Source organism: Lampris incognitus, chromosome 7 (genome assembly GCF_029633865.1).
Source record: "Lampris incognitus isolate fLamInc1 chromosome 7, fLamInc1.hap2, whole genome shotgun sequence".
Lineage (NCBI taxonomy): Eukaryota > Metazoa > Chordata > Actinopteri > Lampriformes > Lampridae > Lampris > Lampris incognitus.
In genome coordinates this window covers 4513889-4538490 of record NC_079217.1, presented here as the reverse complement: position 1 = coordinate 4538490, position 24602 = coordinate 4513889, and the positions used below count along the sequence as shown (strand labels likewise).

Here is a 24602-nt window from a genome sequence, read left to right as displayed (position 1 = left end):
AGACCTCGCCCGGACACAGACCTCGTCCAGACACAGACCTCGTCCGGACATAGACCTCGTCCAGACACAGACCTCGTCCAGACACAGACCTCGTCCAGACAGACCTCGTCCAGACAGACCTCGCCCGGACACAGACCTCGTCCAGACACAGACCTCGTCCGGACATAGACCTCGTCCAGACACAGACCTCGCCCGGACAAACCTCGTCCGGACAAACCTCGTCCAGACACGGACCTTGTCCGGACACAGACCTCGTCTAGACAGACCTCGCCCGGACAAACCTCACCCGGACACAGACCTCGTCTAGACAGACCTCGTCCAGACACGGACCTCGTCCGGACACAGACCTCGTCCAGACACAGACCTCGTCCAGACAGACCTCATCCCGAACATTCAGCCGTTGCACCTCGCCTCCGGGGGGACCCGCGTCCCTCGTCGTGGACTTTGGAGAAAACCACGCCCGTGTCCTTCGGTCGAACGACCCCCCTCGTTTTCAGAGTACGTTAATCCAAATGCAAGGTGCATCTTTTTGTAAACAAAATAACACATTTAGGTTAAAAAAAACCCAACAACAACCAAACCAAATACACTTATTCCTAACTGTTGGTCTATGAACGTACCACTCAGACTTCTGCTCCGCACGTTTACCTCATGTTGACATTCAAGATGTGTCGGGTGAATAAAGGTTAAGGTGCCTCCGCAGGGCGAGAGGCGGACTCGGACGTGGGTGATGTTCTGTTCGTCTGTACTGTTATTTCTAGTTTTGTGTGAAATACACGTGAGAAGGTACCACAAACAAACTCAGCCTCCCGTGTTAACATGCAGATCCCCCCCCCCCCCCCGCTCCAGCTCGAATGTGGATTTCCTGTTTGCTCTCGATGTCGCCGGCGTGAAGGGTGGTTGTTAATCTTGGACTGGACGCCGACACTCTTCCAGCTTGATCTGAAAGAGACGAGCACACCATGCTTTTTAGTCCGCCCCGAACTTCAAAACTCCATCACTTGACTAAAGGGACGGAGCTCGGACAATAAAGCAGGGCCATGATGTGATGAATGAAGGCCTTGAGCTGTAAAAGTTAACTCTTTTTTCCCCCCCTCCTTTTTCTCCCCAGTTGTACCCGGCCAATTACCCCACTCTTCCGAGCCGATCCGGAGAGGGCTGCAGACTACCACATGCCTCCTCCCATACATTTGGAGTCGCCAGCCGCTTCTTTTCACCTGCAAGTGAGTAGTTTCACCAGGGGGGCGTAGCGCGTGGGAGGATCACGCTACCCCCCCCCCCCCCGTTTCCCGAACAGGTGCCCCAACCGACCAGAGGAGGCGCTAGTGCAGCGAACAGGACACATATCCACATCCGGCTTCCCACCTGCAGACACAGCCAATTGTGTCTGTAAGGACCCCCGACCAAGCCAGCGGTAACACAGGGATTCAAACCAGCCATTCCCGTGTCCGTAGGCAACGGAGTAGACCACCACGCCACCCGGACGCCCCAAGTCAACTCTTAATAATCCTTTTTTTGTGTGTGTATGCTGGGTGGGGGTGGGGGGTTGGCATGATGGCTGTCAGGAGATGATAAGAATGGTGATATGTGAGTTGTGGGAAAGAGGAAGGAGTACATACTGTTCTGATTGAGACGCCTACATCTGGGTCACATACTTGTGACTCGTCAGATGGTCTGCAGATATTATTGGAATCTGCATGAGAAGAAACAAAAGGGAGAGAGACAAAAACAGAGAGAGCGAGTGAGAGAACGCCAAGATTAGTCAACATTCATCTTGTCACGAGTCCATCACAGAAAAGTAACACAATTATTCAAATATTACAGTGTGTGTCCTCAGATGCTCTCAGAACCTTCACAGTGATGAGAGAATGATCTTTGAATTAGAAAGTAAACAAATCCACGAATTAACAAGTTAGGCTTGGTTCTGGACTTGAGAACAGAAGGGAGGTAGAGATGGACAAACCTGATTGGCTGTTGCGGTTGCAAAGGGAACACTTGTGGCAGATGTGGTGCCTGCAGACACAGTGACGGGAGTAGCACCGTGCATCATGGGTACTTAAGGGAGGGAAAGATCACACAGGCAGCTGAACCAGGGTGGCACCACAGTACAAAGCTTAATGGAGAACACCTCGTTCTCTACGTCTGTCTATGAAGCGCTGCTAAACATGAGACAACCCGTCGATCAGGAGGGATGGTATCGTTAAGATCTTAACGGTACCACTACTGCTTATCGATCTGGTACTTTAACGGTACTACTATTACCGATACCATTTATCGATCCGGTACTTTAACGGTACTGTCAGCAGTTGTTTTTGTCTTTTTTTAAAAAAAAATGTTTCTCATGTCTGGACAGAGCGTTAACTTTTCATCATCAACCCATCCATCCATTATCCCAAGCGCTTATCCTGCTCTCAGGGCCGCGTGATGATGGAGCCTATCCCAGCAGTCTTTGGGCAGCAGGTGGGGAGACACCCTGGACAGGCTGCCAGGCCATCACAGGGCCTACATAATACTTGTATAGATATATATGTATAATATATTGTCAGTCATACAATACCCACACAGACATGGGGAGAACATGCAAACGCCACACAGAGGACCACCCGGGATGACCCCCAAGGTTGGACTACCCCGGGGCTCGAACCCAGGACCCTCTTGCTGTGCTAACCACTGTGCCGTCCAGACATGAGAAAATAAAAAAAAAGTTAATTCTGTTCTCAATTTGTTTCTCTCTTTTTTTTTTTAATCTTAAAAGATAACAAAAATAACTGATAACAGGACCGTTAAAGTACCGGGTCGATAAGAGTGTTCACTTTTAACCACTAACACGTGTGTGTATAGCTGAGGTAACTGTGTGGGCTCCAGGCTGCTAGCATACAACATAACCGAGGTGGATGGGGCCGCGAGAGACAGGCCAGGCAGTCGAAAACTGCATTTCTCCACCTGTATGTGATGCACTTTGCCAGATGTGTCGAAAGGTTGCTTGTGTTCCCGCCCTCACATGCAAAAGACTTGCTGCACTTGTGGCGACGAGCACCGTCAGCGTCGAGTCTAGTGAACCAGACTTGACTGTTTCGTTCTCGCCGCCATTGCCACTAATGCCCCCTTTCCACTACATGGTACCGGCTCGGCTTGACTCGACTGGCAGGGGGTCGTTTTCCATCACCGTAACAGCGCCCCCTCAGTGTAGCTGGTCTGCATTGATTTTGGTTCCCGCTCCAGTTTTTTTGGAACCTCGACAAAGGTGGTGCCAAAATGCCGGTACTTTCCAGTAATGGAAAACAAAAAAAGTTGAGTCGAGGTGAGCCGGTACCATGTAGTGGAAAAGGGGCATAAGAGCAGGCTCTGCATGTAAGAGAGAGAGGGGGAGGGAGGGGGTGAGAGACAGAGCTCGACCGGCTCCGAGACTCTTCTAGATGGGGACTAGCGAAAATGCTTCATGGACCAATGTCTTATTAATCTTACTGCAAATTCAAAACGGAGTGGGTGAGATAAAAGCTGCAAGATCACGTTTATGTAGCGTAAATAAATAGGAAATGTATTTTCTTAATGTCTGCAGTACCGGTACCAGAACCGTTAACGACGGTCTTTAATGATTTAACACCGAGTTTTGGTACCCATCCCTATCGATGAGAATAGTGAAATGACGTTTTTTCTCGTACTCTTCATTGTTGTTGCCACAAACCTAATGAGACCAAGAAGAGGGAAATCCGTCACGCTGTAATAACACTGTACTAACACTGTAATAACGTTTCCTTTTACTTCTACTGGTGTCAGTAATCGTGTACAAACAGTAATGGAAACACAACCTGATGTTTACGGGGCATGTTTGGATGGAGAGTGCTGTGTAACTGAGAGGGTTTTGGTGAATATGATGCAGGTTCAGGACTGCTGGAACTACAACAAGCATTAGGTGACAGACAGGCGTACTGCAGTAGTAAAAAGGGCAGCATCCTGAACGACAGCCAGTGAAACATGGAAAAGAAATGGCCTCTGGGAGAAACTTGTCATAACGTAATTTCCAGGTAGTTTTAAGCAGTTAATCCCAAATCATGGCATCATCACAACATAATATGCACTGCAAGACTGTCATGGTGGGGAAGACAGAGGCTACCACCCCCACCCCCCTTCTCCCCAATTGTATCCGGCCAATTACCCCACTCTCCCGAGCCGTCCCGGTCGCTGCTGCACCCCCTCTGCTGATCCGGGGAGGCCTGCAGACTACCACATGCCTCCTCCCATACATGTGGAGTCACCTGACGGTGAGGAGTTTACGTGCACCGTTAAGTGGAGCTACGGTTAGAGCGCCATTAGGCCATGTAACTGGACTACTGTTGTTGTCCCAGTATACAAGAACCAGGGGAGACTCAATTTATTGACAGAAGTGTGTCCGACCCCGGTACGGTAGGTGGCGATACGCCCCCTTTCAGCCGGTTGCTATTGGACCTTCTTCCGGTTGACCTGTTGCGTCACATACCAAACAAGTGACTAACAAGTTAGCAAGCGGTGAAAACATGGACGACTTCACAGCCTCGTACATTTCATACGTACTCTACGCTTTACTGTTGATACTTCCGGGTGGAAGACCGCCGCAGGAACTATGGGTCATGTGCAGAACGCCTAGGCCAGTTCAGGGCCGACTGAAGCGTATACATGCCAGAGTAAATCCATCCCCAACCGCATCATCTAGGGGCGTTAGTCCGACTTCAGTGGGACTAACACGTTTACATGTAGTATAAAAGTCCAGTTTTAGGGGGTCCACGGTGGTGTAGCGGTCTAAGCATCGGCTTTGTGTCGATGCAGTTGCCCACTGGGGACCGGGGTTCGCGCCTCGGTCTCGTCAGATCCGACTATGGTCGGACTCGATGAAGCAGCAATAATTGGCAACGCCGTCTTCGGGAGGGGGGCGGAGTCGGCTTGTGTTCGTCACACGAATGCGTCTGTGTGTGTGTGTGTGGGGGGGTAAAAGCAGTGGTTCAGCCTGGAGTCACCTTGTCACGGAAGTGGCGAGGTGTCTCCTTCAAGACTGCCGACCTTAGTGGTGCAGTTGGTGAACGCATGCAGTACGAGGGTGGGAGTTTCAACTAAAATAGGGATCGATTGGCCACTAAATTGGGAGAAAATCAGAAATAAATTTATAAAAAAAAAGTCCAGTTTTAGTTGGACCAACACAATAAATCCACTTTTTCTAACATCATGTAAACATACTGGGTGAGGAGTTTCGCCAGGGGGACGAAGCACGTGGGAGGATCACGCCATTCCCCCCCCCCCCTGAACAGGCGCCCCGACCGACCAGAGGAGACGCTAGTGCAGCGACCAGGACACACCCAAATCCAGCTTCCCACCTACAAACACCCGACCAAGCTGGAGGTAACACGGGGATTCAAACCGGCGATCCCCGTGTCGGTAGGCAACGGAATAGACCGCCACGCCACCCGGACGTCCCAATCACTTTTTTTTTTTAACCACATATTTCACACATCAGGACATGTCATCAGATTGATGTGGTGGGTCGAGATGAACAGCGAGTGAATGAAATGGGTGCAAAGAGAATCAGTAAGTAAAGCTGGCACCTACCAACACTTGTTGCAGGTGTCATGCACAATATTGAGCCTGCCCATCATGCATTGCAACAGGACGTGGATTAGAAGGGGAGATGGGGGAGAAGAAATCGAGACAATGCATCACAAGGGTCATAGAGTCAGACAATATGGGGGGAGGGAAGAGATATTATGACCACAAAATTATACGAGACACCTGTAACACAAGGATATGAATCAACCATAGTGCACTGAATGTGTTAACAAGTTGATGATGCTCAGTGGCCAGAGTCACTTACAACAAAATATTCACTATGCACCACACATAACCAGTTCTGTTGGCATTGTAAATACACAGAAAACCAGTGCAACCAGTACACAGAAGGCAATAAATACATCACAGATGAGGCATTACTAACTGATGGAAACGTTACTGCTTTGGGCTTTCAAATTTCCAGTGTCTTAACTGCTCCGTTGAAAGACGATGCAAATTAAAAAAACAAAAACAAAACAGTGGTCTTATTTCCACCTCATTATTGCAATTGTTGCTTCCCAGTGGCAGCACTGAGTCAGAATCGGCATCATGTTTACTGGCCACGTAGGTTTGCACAAACACGGAATTTGACTCCGGTTTGGTGGCTGACCTGCCTTCAGCATTTAAAAAGTATTCTGAAGGGTCTAAAAGCGAGGTTGTGTGAGGATCAGAATGACTCAGGGAGGGGGATCGATGGCAGGCTATTCTTAGGCTGTCAGATGAGAATATGGGACACTGCGTACGATGACTTTGCAGAGGCCAGACCAGTTCCGACAAGCCTAGACTAATACATATATTCATGTTTTTTCCCCGCTGTGTATATATCTGTATATGTGTGTATGAATCCAAACTCGTGTCACTGGCAAGGGCATCACACTTTCATTCAGTCATATATACATACATACATACACACACACACATGTATATATATATATATATATATATATATATATATACATATATACACACACACACAAGTGGGGATTTTCTCCCCACTTGTAGTTGGCCAGTTACCCCACTCTTCCGAGCTGCCCCGGTCTCTGCTCCACCCCCTCTGCTGATCCGGGAAGGGCTGCAGACTACCACATGCCTCCTCCCATACATGTGGAGTCACCAGCCGCTTCTTTTCACCTGACAGTGAGGAGTTTCACCAGGGGGACGTAGTGCGTGGGAGGATCACGCTATTCCCCCCCAGTTCCCCCTCCCCCCTGAACAGGCGCCCCGACCGACCAAAGGAGGCGCTAGTGCCGCGACCAGGACATATACACACAGCCAATTGTGTCTGTAGGGACGCCCGACCAAGCCGGAGGTAACATGGGGATTCGAACTGGCGATCCCCATGTTGGTAGGCAACGGAATAGACCGCCATGCCACCCGGACGCCCAGTCATATTCTTAAACATCACCCAAATCTACGCAAGGGGGTGTAAACCTTTATACAGGACTTGCAAGCCAAAGGGGACGGGACGACTGATGTGTGGAGGGTCACCAGACAGGTGGGGGCCTACCTGATGGTATGAAGGCAGCCTGCTGCTGAAACTGCATGTTGGCCAGGGCTTGTTGGTACTGGAACATGCCAGCATTGAACATGGTGGTGGCACCGTTGGCTTTTTCAAGTGCAGGTCTCTTTGGTAAAGGAGGCAAGACAGGAGGGAGCCCCTGATGAGGGGACAACACCAAAATAAAGGGATGGGAGTGAAGGGAAATGAAAAGATGGCAGCGGTGACATTCAGGACAGAGAGAGGAGAGAAGTCCGTTAGAAGATAAAGTGGCCGTTTCAGACAGGTCAAACAGCTACTATACACAAGCAAGCGGTGGACTACCCTGTCTCTGTCAGCGAAACAGTACAGTGGTGCTAGCTGAGGACGTGTATTAACTAGCTAGTGAGATTAAAATCATTCAAATGGCATCAACACATATTATATGACCGCAAATAATGTAAAACGACCTGAGCTTTGCAGGCACTGAACAAGAGTAGATAGTGCCATCTGTAAAGACGGCCTGTCGGTAGCGACAGGTACAATTTTTATTACGGCATTAAAGATCACTGGACCATCAAGAAGAAATGCTGCAGTTAGGGAAAGCTGCACTGCTAGCTCCATGATCATCATATAAGCCACTTTAAGACTGTAATGACGCCTCTCCACCAATAACACATGCAAAAATGGGAAACGATAACAGCATGCATTAGGCTACAACAGGATATCAGACACTGGAACAGTACGACGGCATGCCACCCGTTGGTTAAGGGGATTTGTTGAGGTGATGAACTGACCATGGACACGTAAAAGAAATGTGGAGCCACCTGAACAGGGTTTCAATTTGTACCCCAAAACATCATCATTATTATTATTAGCATTATTAGTATTAGTATTGTTATCATTTGTTGGATATTAAACTAAATCCAATCTAAAAGTAAAAGTCAGACTCGCCACAATCAGTTTATCACCGTCTCAGTGCGTTAATGGTATTAATCTGTTCATTTGTGTCACGCTTTAGTCAGAACTACCACAGTATTCTAGCATAACACGGCTGAAAGGTGAAAGGTCATAGTACCATGTCAAAAGTTGCGTCGAGGGGTCGCTTCAGTGATTTGACAGCCGACTGAGTCTTAATTAGCAGGCAGCGAGCACATGATGGCAATGGGCCAATGGGGTTCAAGCGCATTAACATAAACCAGCAAGCGGCGGTGCGTCATGAGGGCAGCAGTGCAGTTTGGGTTGGTGAGAAAAAAACAAAAAACAAAACAAAAAACAAACAAATATAAAACAAATCATTGGAATGCATTATATAACAACAACAGGACTCGGTCGGGCGTGCACATTAATGGCTGTAGGGTTGCTGAAAAGAGTTACGGCCCTAGCGAGACTTTTCCTGATAGCCGTTATTACGATGTTGTTCTGGCAACCACCGTCCGTTAGATTCATAAAGGTGATCGAAAGAAATTAATCTAGCAACAAATCAGTGTAGCCTATACTTAGAAATCATCATTGAATTCTGAAATCCAAAGTAAACAGATACACATCACACAATAAAAGATCCGTTTTCTCCCCCGTTTTTCAAAACGGGGGAGAAAACGGACGCTCTCCGTCGCTCCCAGATAGTCCACACAACGTTCATCTCAGCAGTCGAGTGTTTGTGTGGCGAAATAGGAAGCTGACAGCGGCAAATAGAGGAGGGGGCGCAGAGGAGGGGAGCGGTAGGCTCAGTCACGCACGATTTCTACTGTGACTAAAGCACAAGGTTACTACGTCTGCTGGCCAGCGTCTACCAGCCGGGGCTGAAGGCAGTGACGGGGGCGACGGCACAGATGGAAATGTGTGACAGGAACTCGAATAAAAGGCATCGAGGAGATGGTCAGGGTTCCCACTCCCTTCTTTTTTGGAAATCATTTTCTGGGATGACCCCCAAGGTCACCCTGTCAAGGTCATCACAAGATGACCCTGTGATGGCCTGGCGGCCTGTCCAGGGTGTCTCCCCGCCTGCTGCCCAGTGACTGCTGGGATAGGCTCCAGCATCCCCGTGACCCTGAGAGCGGGAGAAGCGGTTTTGGATAATGGATGGATGGACCCCATCAAACCCCGGTAGTCCAACCTTGGGGGTCGTCCCGGGTCGTCCTCAGTGTGGAGTTTGCATGTTCTCCCCGTGTCTGTGTGGGTTTCCTCCCACAGTCCAAAGACCTGTAGGTCAGGTGACTCGGCCGTACTAAATTGTCCCTAGGTGTGAATGTGTGTGTCCTGCGATGGACTGGCTGCCTGTCCAGGGTGTCTCCCTGCCTGCCGCCCAGTGACTGCTGGGGTAGGCTCCAGCATCCCATGACCCCAATTGGGATAAGCAGCTTGGATAATGGAGGGATGGATTTTCAAAGACTTTTCCATGACTTTTGCTTGGGTATATACGACGGCAGTCACTCGCTGAGGGTCATATTATTCAGGGCTAAACGATTAGTGGACACCTCAACAGCCTCTAAATGGCCTTTACCTGGTTGTTGAACACCCCCCCCCCAAATAAAAATCCAAGCACTAATGTGAAATCTCAGCTAAATGTTAACGCTAATACAGTCATCTCAGCGGGTAAAGATGCAGCTTTTTAACTTACTTCACACTTTGCCTAGACTTAAATAACACTTCCAGTACATTTGATTGATTCTATCATTTTCCAGGAAACATGGACACCCTGACGATGTGTCTAGTAACTTGTTAAATGTACAGCGAGTAGGATTTACCTAAAAATCAAATGTATAGACTCATAAAAACATGATCTCTCTAAATCCTCACTTCTGATCCACTAGAGGTGCGTGACGGTGTGTGTACCTGCACAGACCCTGTCCCCTGCCTGTGTCTTCTTATTTTGCTATGTGCGGGACGTTTCTGGGCGTTAACTTTTGGACAGCGGGACTCTATGAAAACGTAGCGACCGGGTGCCGGATTGAGATCCTAAGTACGCATCCAAGAGGACGCTACGACAGTGGCGGACACAGCGGGGAAAAGATGCAAACATAGCGAGGCGAAACGCCAAGCGGACAAAGCTCGTTCCGAACGAGGGTGAATCTGGGGTCGGCTTTCACCCTCTGGCGAGCGCTGAAGGAGAGGAAGGGGATGAAGAGCGACGCGGAGTTGGCCTGTACACTGGGATGTGTTCTGGACACTGCGGTCAGGGGGCGTGTCCTCCTGGTGTCACTGAGCCGGGGGGGGGGGCAACTTTGAATATTGTGTTTACAAACGGCAACCAAGAAATCCTACTCATTCTACTTTTAACTTAAAAGCAAAACAATAAAAATCAAGAATTAAAAAATCCTCCTAAATGAAGCTGAAGCCAACATACAGGCATCAGGAATCAGGGCTCTAGGATAAAGGCTGGCAGTTGTGATACCAATCTAGATTCTTCTTCTTCTTTCGGCTCGTTCCCTGTTTCTCAGGGGTCACCACAGCGGATTTTAAAGTTTCCATCGGTACCCAGTGAGGGAACAACGCCAATGGCGGCCATTGTTAACCCGGGCCTTGACCGATCCGGTAGCATACTGATTTGGCAAAATTTTACATGGGATGCCCTTCCTGACACAACCACTACCCCTATGGACGGGGGCCCGTGCCTGTCACCACGATACCGATCCAGGTGGAAAAGGATAAAATCAGGAGCATTTCTACCAACAGTGAATTAGCCGCTGACTTTCTGGATCCGTTGTAGTATATCTGAACTGAAGTATGTTCAGTAAGACCCACGGTTTTCCTGGGCACTGTTTACCTTAAAGGACAAGCTTCGGGGTTGTCTAAATGACATTAAGGGTCTTGGGTCTATTATCTACAAGGCTGGATTGACATCGAAATAACTGATTATCTTCCTACACCATTTTTTAATGACCGATGATTAGTAGTGGTTTGCATCAGGTTTGAGAGGGAAAACAGGCTCCCAAAGCAGAACTGAGGCAGCTGAAGCCGGCCAGGCTCGGTGGACTGATGTGCTTGTTGAGCTTGAGGGTTGCTGCATGCTTCAAACGAAGTACTGTTCAGCTTGTCGGGTAGTGTCAGAAAGCTATTTTCATCTAACACTCGGACTGCGGTGGTCTCCGTCGGAAATTTTTGTAACTTTTCAAAACCGAAATTAAAGCTAGAATGCGGGAGGGACCTTTACACATAAATGAATTCAAGCCCTTGCCAAACAAGTTCACACGATGATGATCAAGCCCATCACCGCCAGGAAAATCTCTCTGTATTTCGCAGTATACCGGAGTTTTAAATCTAGTGTCTGGGGCGACATTCCCGCGCCGCATTCCCACGCTGGTGCACCGGAAGTGATGCATTTTACATCAGCCAGCAAAGACCGCTTCGCCAAAGCTGAGCTTCCGTGTGACGACAGCATTCGCACGCCTCTGACTGGCTTGGCTTCAGAGCTTTCTGCCAGAACGCTCCCGGGCTTGGAAGCTGTGGCGGAAAAACCTAAGAAGCATCCCAGAAAGGTTTCTGATGCCCGAGGGAGAATAAAAGGAAGCAATCAACGGCAAAGACAAACACCGATAAGCATTGGTGTAGCGTCTCCTCGTTGGCGAGCGCTGAAAGAAGAGTCGTAATTACTTTCACGGCCAAAAAGGGGGAGACAGAACTTCCGAACAGCCAGGTTTACAGCCAGGTGTGCTTCGGGAGTGGGCTGTAAATTCTATCTGTTCATCCTTCACACAACTACCTCCAACGTCGTGTTGACTGCTCCCCGCTAAACCGACAGTACTTTCGAGGAAAAACTCTGAGAAAAATTCATGTCTGCCCTCACAAGTTGGCCGCTTGTGGGTGTGACCGGCCTGGTGGGGCAGGAGACAAAATTCAGTAAGATCCCAGAGGGACGACTGTGAGAACAAACCGAATCTAGTTGAAGAGTCGGTTTGGCTGATCGCACCACAATCAACACCCTCATTTGCATAAAGTTGTGTACTTCATCTTTTGTCCTACTCCTTTCTCCGAACCGCAAGATTAGTTCCCATTGCAAGATGTCCCATCGGCACTTCGCTCAACACATGCCCGCTTCCTACACAAAGCCAGTGTAGGTGAAGTGGTCTAGCTATAAATGGCGGTTGGTGGGGATCCGCTTTCAGAGTGTTTGCCTTCTCTGCCTTCTTTAACTCTGCGCTGCAGTGATGAAGATTTCCTGTTTATAATCCTCTCGATGACAGGCAGCATCTCGAGCCACCCTCAACTTCCGCTGTTTGGGAAACGGTACGAATGACACTGCAGCCCGACATGGTCAGACGATGAATTGTGCGAACCGGTTCATTTGAAGCATGTAGAACACTTTTCTGGGACTGTCATTTCCGGAAGGATACCTACCATTGCTGCGGCTGCAGCTGCCTGGTTGACTTGGTGTTGGGCGGCCTTGATCTTGGCCTGCAGGTGGGCTGGAGGGTGGAAGTACTTGCACTTTTCCCGGGAGCAGCGGCCTTTGATGTAGTCCATACACACCGTGACGGTGTTGTCGTTGGTGTCGATCATGGTGCTGTCTGCAGGGTGGGCGAAGCGGCAGTCGTTCTCCCCACGTGTGCAGTTGCCCCGCTGATACTCCCGACATACCTGGTGGACACACACACGCATAAAAATACATTCACCATACACATATGCACAAACATAGACATGTGCACACACACACAAGAAAAGACACAAATACAGACACACACACACACCTGTGCAGTTGTGAAGGTTCTGTTCGACTAAGCCATCAAACAGCTTTACACAAACAACGACAAGAAAATGTACCAGACATTTGATGAAGTCATCCATCTGCTCAGTCATTCCGGGAATCAAGCAGACCAGCCGTGCAGACAGGTTACGCCATTACGGTTGATTGATAAACACAACGAGCTCTACCAGTGTTTACGGACTCATCAATCATGCAACATTTAGCTATTGTTGAAATTAGCTGTGTTGTTGCTCTCCCTCAGAGGTCCATTAGGTGGCAGCATTTAGCCAGAGAGTTTGCAAAACCGCTTCGTCCCGACTGCAGGGTCTCGACGGGACGCGAGGGAAATAGGTGGCTGGTTACTCTCAAGAGAAGCTGGAGCTGACGTAATTACCCAGACCCAGACGAGGCGGGTGCGTGTGCAATCTCACGAGACATCGTTTTCCAGAATTCAATTTTGAGGTTTGGAGAGTTGTGCAATAACTCAAGATCTAGAGGCGGCCATCACGAAGACCGAGCTGCATCCTGAGTCCTGCCCGCTGGGAATGAAAAGTAATTACGTGGTATGTTGTATCAACATATCAGTCACTGTGCTCGAAGAAGACATTTACTAAATGTCTGTTTACCCATCTGGCTCCCCTGCACGCGTAAAGGATGCGGCCGGTGGACAGGTTGTCAAGACAAAAAGTCACCGGCTCACTTATCTTTTCAAACCCTTCCGTCTCCTGTCACCACAGCTCATCATCCACCGACACTGATTTGTATTAGTCGTGAGGTAGGTCTCTATCTTTCTCTCCCTCCTTTTCTCTCTCTTTGTCAGCATCTCTCTGAATCTCTCTCTCTCTCTCACACACACACCTATAAATTCACTGCCACTGCTACCATCACCACTTTCACTGCTGGGCTTATTTAAAACAAAAAAAAAGAAGGAAAAAAAAGGCGCAGCCTTGTTGTCAGGCAGATGTTGGGAGTAGCAGGAGGGAGGGAGGAAACAAGGGAGAGAAAAGAAAGCGTGGGAGTGGGTGATGAATAAGAAGCAGAGGACAGAGAGAGATGTGGATCAAGGGGGGGGGGGGAGTCCCAGGGGATGTAAAGTAAGACTAGCATGGTAAAGATAAAAATAAAATGTCAAAAAACGAGTGGAGAGAAAAGAGGATGAAGGCAGGAGAGCTCGGTGTTCTCTGATCCCTGGTCCAGGTGGGGACCATCCGTGGTTAATCAGCCGTACGGGGAGAGCGAGCCCAGAGAAAGTGCTTGGCTGGTCAAACAAATAAAGGGCCTGCTAATCATATTTCTGTCCCCATGGTAACGGTCCCTCCACGCCATTTACATCACCATGGTTGCAGGTAAGCAAGATATGATTTCACGTCGACTGAAATGCTGCAGCATCGCTACGTGTCTGTGTGTACCTGTGTGTGTGAGAGAGAGAGAGAGAGAGAGAGAGAGAGAGAGAGAGGCAGAGGGGGGAGAGAGAGAGAGAGAGGCAGAGGGGGGAGAGAGAGAGAGAGAGAGAGAGGCAGAGGGGGGAGAGAGAGGGAGAGGAAAATGGTGTGGGGGATGGACACATAGATAGATAAATAGATGGCTCACAATAGATTGTTACTTGAAGAAAAGTATTTCAGAATATACTCTATTGAGGATCATTTTTCCGCTCTGTTGGGGGAAGATGGCTGCCCAAATTCGCGTTTGTGGCGGCCTCACCCAGTGCCGTGTCGGAGGATGGCGGCGCAAATTCACATTTTCGGCGGCCTCGCCCAGCACCGTCCTTGCAGTGTCTTTGTCCACGTCTGTGTCTTGTCTTCGTTTGACGGCTGGGAGAGCTGGCGCTGGATTGGCTGGGAGAGCGGGGCAGGCTAAGCTAACTGCTAGCCCATGCAGACCGGCAGTAAAGATAACACCGAGGACGGTCTGGCGGCGGCCTCACCTGGCGTTGACTGTGGTGTTTTTGATGTCGTCGTGAGGAGTGCGGGGAGGTGTGTTAAGGGTGTCCGGCCGGGGGCGCTGGCGCTGGATTGGCTGGGAGAGCTTGGTCTGCTTCGTCCGGTGGGCCCGGGGACCACGGGCCCTGCCTGGAGCTGCACCCGAGGAGGAAACGCCGAGGGCGGTGTGACAGGACGCGGAAGCGGGGCAGGCTAAGCTAACTGCTAGCCCATGCAGACCGGCGGTTTCGACAGTCATCCTGGCTGGCGTTCGTCCCCTTGGACAGTGATTTTTTTGTGCGTTAGTGTGGGTATGTGTGTGAGTTTGGGTGTGTTAGTTTGGGTATGTGTGTTGTTGTAGTTTTTGGATGTGTTTTTGTCTTTGTGTTGGACTGATGTGGGCTGGGGGAAACGGCATTGCATTTCATTTCATGTACGCAAGTGCATGAAGTGAAATGACAAAGTGTTCCTGATTCCTAATCTCCTAAAATAAGACTTTCTCCCGGCCTCCGGAAACTGTCTGTCCAAATTTCAGTCGATAGACTCATTCGTGTGTTCGCCTGCAGAATTCCTGCGCTGTTTATTTTAAACGACACACAAGACAGAGACTAAAATATCCCCGGCCTTTTTTCTGTAGGATATTTTTAGCAAACCTAGTTCTTGGCAAATTAGGCTAGAGTATGATCTGGCTCAATAAAGTAGGGCCAGCAGACAGACATTTATATACCGCAGCTCGCCATAAGTGTCAGGCCGGGATATTTACTGGAGGGAAGAAACGGCAAATAAACAAGTTCTTTCTGCCACGTAGGGAGTTCAAGCGTAAAATGTTGACAGCTATTAGCTTAGCTTCTGCCTCATCATTGCAGGTTTCGACATTCACAACAGCTTGACGGGCCAGTTGAGATCACCGTGGCTTTCTCGCCACAACGATGTGGTTCTGCTACTATCTCGTGACCGCCCGTCCTTCGACCCGACGTGTCTCCAACTGCAGGACACCTGATCAGTGATGACTGCATTACAGCGTGCAACCTGCCGATTTCTCCCATCCTCCCGGTCTGTAAGCAGCGCCCCCGTTTCCCCGTCTCTCCCTAGCACCCTCACCTTACAACCACAACAGGTCTACCCATCGATCCCCCCCATCCCATCTCTCTTTTCCTGTCATTGACCCGCTCTCTCTCATACTGCGTGTCGTCTACTCGCTATGCACTGGGCCAGGAGACTTTCCCCCGCCTCGCCTCCATTAATTACCTGCACAACCCAGCATCACCTTCTACGAACCTACCACCCACCTCCCACCACGTGTGTGTGTGTGTGTGTGTGTGTGTGTGCAGTACGCCTGCTGCCTGCCTCCAACGATTTTACAATTCTTCCACTGCAAGTGTTTCCAGGGCGGGGCTGCATAATGGATGAAATTGACAAACTGTCCAATTAACGATTATCCGAACAGAGCAACAGGACTGGCGCTATGACGCCGGTTCCGGATGACTTATCGCTGTGATGGAGAAATTAAAGATTTTGCTGGAAATTACACGGTGATACATTATAACTTAAAAGTTTGTGTCGATTGGTGCAGTCGTAACAGTCTGTTCCCTCCGCTGACTTGTGGAGAGACGCTCTCATTAGCATCTCTCGTTCCCTTTGCTTAAGTCTGGTTAATGACAGTATTATGGTAATGGGGTGTAGTTACTGTAACAGAAGCTGTGTACCAGATTCATAATTAAAGTCTACAAACAGAAAACTGTTCAGGAAAGGCTTTCTAACCCTGGGCTTTAATATTCAAATGGGCACAGCCCACATCTCAAAGCCCCAATCTGTTCGCATAGTGGGGGGAAGATTTTCAGACCCGTCCCCTGCATGTGGTACACGCTTTCTAGATTTTGCGTGGATCCGTCTTTTAATCAGTGCCTGCTGATCGTGACAAATAAATAATTCCTATTCTTCACCCATCTGTGTGCTTAAGTCCACGCTTTGTGTGTTCGCGCCCGTGCCCGTCTAGTTATATCCTGTGTGTGCGTGTGTGTTAACATGAGTGCTTGTTGTGTGTTTGTTGCTCACCTCCAGTCTGTCCGTCCTCATGAGTTTCTGTGCGGCGGCGGCTGCGGCAGCTGGGATGGGGACGTTGGGATTGCTGGTGACCAGTACGGGTGTGCTGGGCAGGATGTCAGCCGGCATCAGGCCGGGCGACACGGGGCCCAGGTAGGGGTTAAACGCGGCGGCGGCGGCTGCAGCGGCGCTGGCATTGGTGGCAAGGCTGGGCGTGACTGAAAACATGGGCTGTGGAGAAACACACACATGAATACATGAACAAAACTACACAACGGAGACCCGTCGCATGCAGCTTACCGACATGAAACCGCTGTTGCATTTTTGCACCCCGAACAGAAACACACCTGCAGTATCATTAAAAGAGTATCAACAACAACTCATTTAGATATGGCAGGTTCTCTTGTAGACGTGCAGAATCACACGTTCAGACATTCTCATTACAGCGTGTTTATTTTCTCCAGAAAATGCACTGTTAGCATCCGGGTAGCGTAGCGGTCTATTCCGTTGCCTACCAGGAATCAGGAACCCTTTATTTGTCGTTTCACTTCATGCACTTGCGTACATGAAATGAAACGAAAGGCCGTTTCCCCCAGCCCACATCAGCACAACACAAAGACAAAAACACATCTGAAAACTACAAGAACACACACACCCAAACTAACACAAATATCCAGACTAAACAAAAACCACTGTCCAAGGGAACGAACGCCAGCCAGGATGACTGTCGGAACTGCCGGTCTGCATGGGCTAGCAGTTAGCCTAGCCTGCCCCACTTCCGCGTCCTGTCAGACCAGCTCCAGGCAGGGGCCGTGGTCTCCAGGCCCACCGGATGAAGCAGACCAAGCCCTCCCAGCTGATCCAGCACCAGCTCCCCAAACCAGACACCCTCGACACACCTCCCTGCACTCCTCATGACCACATCAAAAACAGCACAGTCAACGCCAGGTGAGGCCGCCGCCAGACCGCCCTCAGTGTTATCGGAACTGCCGGTCTGCATGGGCTAGCAGTTAGCTTAGCCTGCCCCGCTCTCCCAGCCATCAAATCAAGACAAAACCTAGATGCAGACGTGGACAAAGACACTGCATGGACGGTACTGGGTGAGGCCGCCGCAAATGCGAATTCGCGCAGCCATCTTCCCACACCGGCCAACACGGGGATCTCGGTTCGAATCCCCGTGTTACCTCCGGCTTGGTCGGGCGTCCCTACAGACATTATTGGGTGTCTGCGGGTGGGAAGCCGGATGTGGGTATGTGTCCTGGTCGCTGCACTAGCGCCTCCTCTGGTCGGTCGGGGCGCCTGTTCAGGGGAACTGGGGGGAATAGTGTGATCCTCCCATGTGCTACGTCCCCCTGGTGAAACTCCTCACTGTCAGGTGAAAATAAGCGGCTGGCGACGCCACATGTATCGGAGGAGACAGGACACATGTGGTAGTCTGCAGCCCTCCCCCCCGCCCCCGGATTGGCGGAGGGGGTGGAGCAGCGACCCGGACGGCTCAGAAGAGTGGGGTGGTTGGCCGGATACAATTGGGGGGGGGGGGGGATGCATTGTTCGTGTCTCTTGTAGGCCTCATGTTGAGCATCCAAGCAAGTCAGATTCCTTGTATGTGACTTACAGGGTGAACTACAAATGAATCAAAACCTGATCCAGAACCATGCAGTCACTGGGGGATCCGGTCACAGTTATTTTGAGAGGCACACACCGAGTTGGTACTCTCAAGACCGGCTCCCTAAACGCCGTAGTCAACCATTTTAAAACATTAAATATCGTGAAGAATGAGAAGTCGCTCTTTTTAAACCCCCCTCAAAACATCCCCTGCAGTTTGATATTCAATATAGCAAAGGGAGCAGCAGGGGGAGCCGGCGCGGGATCATCAACCGCCGAACGGAGGGAGGAGAAGAGACAGACGGAGGAAGGGAAGGACAAAAATAGACAATCGATGTTGCTCTGAACATCTGACGGAAGACAGAGTTTACGTCTTTGGTGCCTACATGTGTTTCATCCTCGCTAGCGCGCGGTTGGGGTCCTGGCTCCATAGAGGGTTGTCTCACCCACTCCCCCATACGGGTGATATACCATCACACATCTCGTATGCCAAGGATCACACACACATTACCAGTAATGAGGCTGTCAGGGATGGCTGTGTGTGTGTGTGGGAGGGGGGTTGGGTTTTCTTTAAATTAATTTTGTTGTTTGGCAGTTTAAAAACGCCCAAGTCGCCCTGAAACCCCCCCAGACAGCTGCGTCCCCTCGGCCAGCAGGCTTAAAGAGCTGCCGCGAGGAGACGTGGTGTTAAGTTTCCCTCGCATGTTCCTGATCTCGGCCGCCGTCTGAGAAATGTTTCTTGAGCCGTTGCCAGTGTGAGACGGAGACTAATAGAACAGAAGCCACCGGGGCTGGATGGCTGCATTCCTGCAAAACCTCCTCACTGCTCCGGGGCGACTCAAAAAAAAAACCAAAACAGAAATAATGGCGTACACATTCCAGATCGCAGAGAGCTTCGCCGTGATTTACACAGGTCGGTCCTCTGGAAGGCTGACGGATGGCGTCATCCCACAAGGTCCTTGGGAAAACAATGTGCGTCTCGTCTCAAGGATCTTGGACCTCCTCCCCTCGGAGAGGGATAGTCGCAGCTCAAGGCTCGCGATGGCAGGCCGAGGTGCTGAATGATGTCATGGAGGAGACCACAAAACCATTAAGAAGTCACAATAAAATGTCATATTCATGAGGTCATCCTGCGAAAAAACACATGAGCTAGCTCACGACGGCTTCTGCGGATGTCTGTGATTTTGTTCTGCGTTCACAAAATACAGTACTGGTGATGTCACTGTGCCGTTTCCCTCCCGACACCACAAGTGCAAACATTTGTGTGCGGTCTCTATTTGAGAGACTGAAAATAAACTGTGTCATAAGGCAAATACATGTTTTTTATATACTTTATTAATAATCCCTGTGGGGACATTCGTGCTCTTCATTTAACCATCCTAGCTGTGTAGCTAGGTAGGAGCAGCGGGCAGCGCCCCGGGACCAGCTCCAGTTGGTCTCGCCATGCCTTGCTCAGGGGCACAGACAGGAGTACTGACCCTAACATGCATGTCTTTCCGATGGTGGGGGGAAACCGGAGCACCCGGAGAAAACCCACCGCAGACACGGGGAGAACCTGCAAACTCCACACAGAGGACGGCCTGGGACGACCCCCCAAGGTTGGACTACCCCGGGGGGTTCGAACCCAGGACCTTCTTGCTGTGAGGCGACAGTGCTAACCACCGCGCAGCCGTGCCGCCCATTTATTATCATCGTGACCGCATCATTCATTCAGAGAGCGACAAGTCCTCACGACAAAATGTGATGACACAGTCAGACTTCCCGGGGCTCTCGAGTAGGTCAGACTGTTGCTCAGACAGGAGCCTCCGGACTGACCATGTCTGGAGCTGTGAACTAAAAAGCTAAAATACCAGAAGATGAGGGGTGTGAATGAAAAACAACAACTAAGGGAATTGGAAATCATATATTTTGTATTTGCCAAAGGTGAAGTTAAACTAGCATCTGCATCACAAATCCAGAGTGAGAGGTTTCCTAAATACTCCAGTTTCGGTACGAGAAAAATATGGAAATGTTTTCCTTCTAAAAAAAACCCAAATACCAATAAAACCTTGAGGAAGGCAAACCATGAGGGAAAACACAGACCGGGCTCCACTAAACGGCACCTGAGGGGAGTTGTCTCACTTGTGTAAACTGAAGAAGAAGAAAGACATTTTATTCTTACAATGAATTTTGTCTTCTGCATGTAAACCATCCTATTGTACAGAAGCAGCGGGCAGGTGCAGCGCCCGGGGACCAACTCCAGTTCTTCTTTCCTCTGCCTTGCTCAGGGGCACGGGCAGGAGTAGTAACCCTAACACGCAAGTCTTTCTGATGGTGGGAGGAAACCCACGCAGACACAGGGAGAACATGCAAACTCCACACAGAAAGGATCTGGGACGGCCTGGGGTTCGAACCCGGGACCTTCTTGCTGTGAGGCGACAGTGCTGACCACTGGGCCAACGTCCCGCCTCCGTTAGGAGTCTAAGCCTCGGACTCTTACTCTCCCAACCAGGGTTTGCCCGATCTCCAGCATTGAAAGTCGACCTTCTTACCTACGGAGCATCCAGCTGCTATTTCAATACTAAGAACCTGACCCCTGACAAGCTGACCCAAGAGAGATGGCATAACACAACCAAGAACTCAGTGTTCAGTTAGAAGAGAAAAACAAGTGTGAGCCGTTCCACAGCTTACAGACCACCTCAAAGGTCAAGACGATGAATCCAGACATGTTGTCAGTCCACCATCCGTGGCCATGTTAGGCAATTTTGTGGTCCTTTAAGTAAATATCCTACAGTGTTTTTGTGTGTGTGTGTGTGTGTGTGTGTGTGTGTGTGTGTGGAGGCTCACATTCCTATGCGGCACTCATTTATCGCCCTCACCTCAAACTTTCGTCTTTACATTGCTCAGATGTTTGGTTTTGAACGGCGGCGCTCGATGTCGCGGGCTCTGTTACGCAACGCTGTCTTGGCTTGTGCCCACGTTCGCTTATCTGCCGAATGAATTGATTAGCCTACTTTATGCTTTCCTGAAGGCAAAACAGTTTAGTCAATAATGAATTTACAATTCAATTTGATATGCTCGCCATTGTATTATTTCATTTCCCTTCTCTCTCTCTCTCTCTCTCTCTCTCCGGCAATGCAGGGCTTAATGTTTGTTAAAGACGTATTCTGGAGAGACTCTGATGGTTGACCTTAAACAGAAACTTTTTTCTTTCTTTATCTCACATAAGCCTATTACTAAACATAACACCCAGCATGTAAACTAAGAGATTCCGGCCTCCCTTCCATTGACCTGAGCTTTTCTTTTCTTTTTTCAACCCATATTACAGTAATCCATCCCAAAAGTAATGTAAAGTCGCCATCCCTTATCTCCCAGACATGTTTATTGAGTGTTTTAACTGATTATGTTAATATTCCAAGCCAGCCCATACTGAAGCAGATGAATCCAATCTCTGATATGTTGACTGGCTGATGGACATTCATCCTCCTTTGTTTCCCCACAGAAAACTGCATTGGGGAGGGGGGTGGTAAGAGAAAAAGAAACTGCTTTCAAAAACACAAAAATAGGTTTTTGAATTTGTAATGCATGACAGCAGTCTTAATGAGACAAATATCCATCCTGGGTGTTTTGGGACGGAGAGTCCTCACCAAGCGTCCTCGCTCTTTGTCTTTCTGTTTTCAAAAGATGCCCAACTGTTTTAATAATAATGCGGGCTGCGGAGACCACGCTGTTATTTCGCCTTAACAGGAAATGACAGGTGAGGCCGCACTGAAGATGTCGCGCTTATTTGAACCGTAACGCCACAAAAGGGATAAAGGAAAAACAGAAAGAAGAGAGAAAGAAGGATAGAGAAAAGGAATAGAAAAGAAAGGGAGCGAAGTGTTAGCTGAATTCAATAATTAAGTTAAATAAGTGGGCGAGATCCCCATTAGGCCCTGTGGGGCCATCGCTAGCTAGCTAGCTACAGCTAGCTACAGCTAGCTAGTGATGGCGCTGTAAATCCGCACGTTTAATACTAGCATTAGGCCCCCTAGCTTGCTACAGCTAGGGGGCCTAGCTAGCTAGCTAGGAGGCCATACTAGCATTAGGGGGCCTAATGCTAGTATTAGCTAGGGGTCTAATGCTAGTATTAAACATGTGCGGATTTACCTTACGCCCTTGAACTTTGAATACTCGCCACAAAATAAATGTCATCAGTTATCTGTAATGTGCCGGCTACACATTTTGGAAAGGTCACTCGGCAAATCGATCGTTGGTGGAGTAGACCTTGCGGGTTTTAATTTCAATTTTGCCATGTGTTAATCTAGCATAGCCAACGTGCAATGACTGATGCTGCTGACTGATTATAAGACCCCGCAGACTTTACGGAGACGAAATTTGGAGCAATTGTAAAAACAATTCAGGGATTACATTATATGTATATATATATATGTGTGTGTGTGTGTGTATGTATCGGCCCTATATTGGTCGGCCCCTTTGATGACCTGGCGGCCTGTCCAGGGTGTCTCCCTGCCTGCCGCCCAATGACTGCCGGGATAGGCTCCAGCATCCCCGCGACCCTGAGAGCCGGATAAGCGGTTTAGATAATGGATGGATGGAGAAAGGGAGCAAGAGACAGAAAGAAAATCTTACGGATTACTGCTGTTGTCTCCTAACCTGATGTGACATGGACCGTCCGCTAGCATTGACTTGAATATAAAGCATCATGAGCGCCATCACTGAGGTGGTTGGAATAGAAACTAATTACATCATCTTCTGCATAGCACCATGCATGAAATGAATGTGCCCCCCTATGCTTAACATGGGAAGGGAGGACAGAGAAAGACAGAGAGAGAGAGAGTGAGCGAGAGAGAGCGTCCCGGTGGTGCGGCGGTCTAGTGCATTGCCTACCAACATAGGGATCAACGGGAGAGAGAGAGAGAGAAAGAGAGAGAGAGCGAGTGTCCGGGTGGTGTGGTGGTCTAGTGCATTGCCTACCAACACGGGGACCGCCGGATTGAATCCCCGTGTTACCTCCGGCTTGGTCGGGTGTCCCTACAGACACAATTGGCCGTGTCTGCGGGTGGGAAGCCAGATGTGGGTATGTGTCCTGGTCGCTGCACTAGCGCCTCCTCTGGTTGGTTGGGGCGCCTGTTCGGGGGGAAGGAGGGGTTACTGGGGGGAATAGCGTAATCCTCCCTCCCACGCGCTACGTCCCCCTGGTGAAACTCCTCACTGTCAGGTGAAAAGAAGCGGCTGGTGACTCCACATGTATGGGAGGAGGCATGTGGTAGTCTGCAGCCCTCCCCGGATCGGCAGAGGGGTGGAGCAGAGACCGGGACGGCTCGGAAGAGTGGGGTGATTGGCTGGATACAATTGGGGGGGGCAAAGAGAGAGAGAGAGAGAGAGACCCTACATTTACACAATCGGTGTTTGGGATTTTAATCGCATTCCGTGCATCTCTCGGGGGGGGCGGGGTATTTGTTGTGTGGTCGAATGCAATGTACAAGACAATATACAATCTATAGTTGGCTGGGTTAACACCTCTAATGTGCAGTAACCGAGGTTCATTATTTACTGTACATAAACACTCACTTCATAATCATTTTGTGTTATAAGATGTCACAAGTGCCCCGTGATGGCCTGGCGGCCTGTTCAGGGTGTGTCCCCACCTGCCACCCAGTGACTGCTGGGATAGACTCCAGCATCCCTGCAACCCTGAGAGCAGGAGAAGCAGTTTGGATAATGGATGGAAGGATGGTGTTTGGGATTGGCCACCATATTAACCAATGAGAGTGAATCTCGCATTGGGTTGTATGCCTTGCAGCAGAGCAGAGTGAAATGAGTACTGCATGTATGTACATATGTACATACTACTGCATGTATGTACATATGTACATACTACTGCATGTATACATATGTACATACTACTGCATGTATGTATGAGCAGGTAACCGGGTCCCTCGGCCAGTCGGAGGAGAAAATCATAAAGGCTTGCACGCTCAAAAAAGATGGACAAACGGGGTCTTTATGTAAATGTTTACATCAAGCAGCAGAAGCCACAGAAATACACCAGCCGTCATCAGTGTGTACGAATGAGGTCACAGCTCAGAGCCTTGACCTGACACGGGCAAGCCACGCCCACAAGGGGACCTCATGAGGGATATTAAGGCCATGGAAGGCGAGACAAACGTTCAGTCTGAACTGAACCTGTTGTCAGGGTAAGCAACCCTGGGCGGAAGTTCAAAAGAACCCCCCCACCACCACTACCGCCACCACCACCACCACCGCCACTTCTGCCTAAGAGCCTCATGAACACGCACACTGATCGACAGCCAGTAGG

At 49.6% G+C, this 24602-nt stretch overlaps 1 protein-coding gene across 3 annotated transcripts in view; it reads right to left on the bottom strand.

Annotated features, from left to right (window-relative positions):
• Nucleotides 1–273: 273 nt before the first annotated feature.
• Nucleotides 274–24602, bottom strand: part of LOC130116066 (muscleblind-like protein 1) — an 89612-nt gene continuing 65283 nt past the window's right edge. Inside the window, exons 4-11 of one of the 3 annotated variants that reach the window (XM_056283998.1) lie at nucleotides 16709–16927; nucleotides 12389–12628; nucleotides 8130–8183; nucleotides 7082–7232; nucleotides 5578–5613; nucleotides 1964–2055; nucleotides 1620–1693; nucleotides 274–942 (exon numbers count right to left, since the gene is read on the bottom strand). In XM_056283998.1, coding sequence (XP_056139973.1) covers nucleotides 1637–1693; nucleotides 1964–2055; nucleotides 5578–5613; nucleotides 7082–7232; nucleotides 8130–8183; nucleotides 12389–12628; nucleotides 16709–16927 — 849 coding nt within the window. In that variant the 3' untranslated portion in view covers nucleotides 274–942; nucleotides 1620–1636. Of the gene's footprint in view, nucleotides 943–1619; nucleotides 1694–1963; nucleotides 2056–5577; nucleotides 5614–7081; nucleotides 7233–8129; nucleotides 8184–12388; nucleotides 12629–16708; nucleotides 16928–19174; nucleotides 19321–24602 lie in introns of those variants that run through there. The other 2 variants (XM_056283997.1, XM_056283996.1) reach the window with 2 other exon arrangements.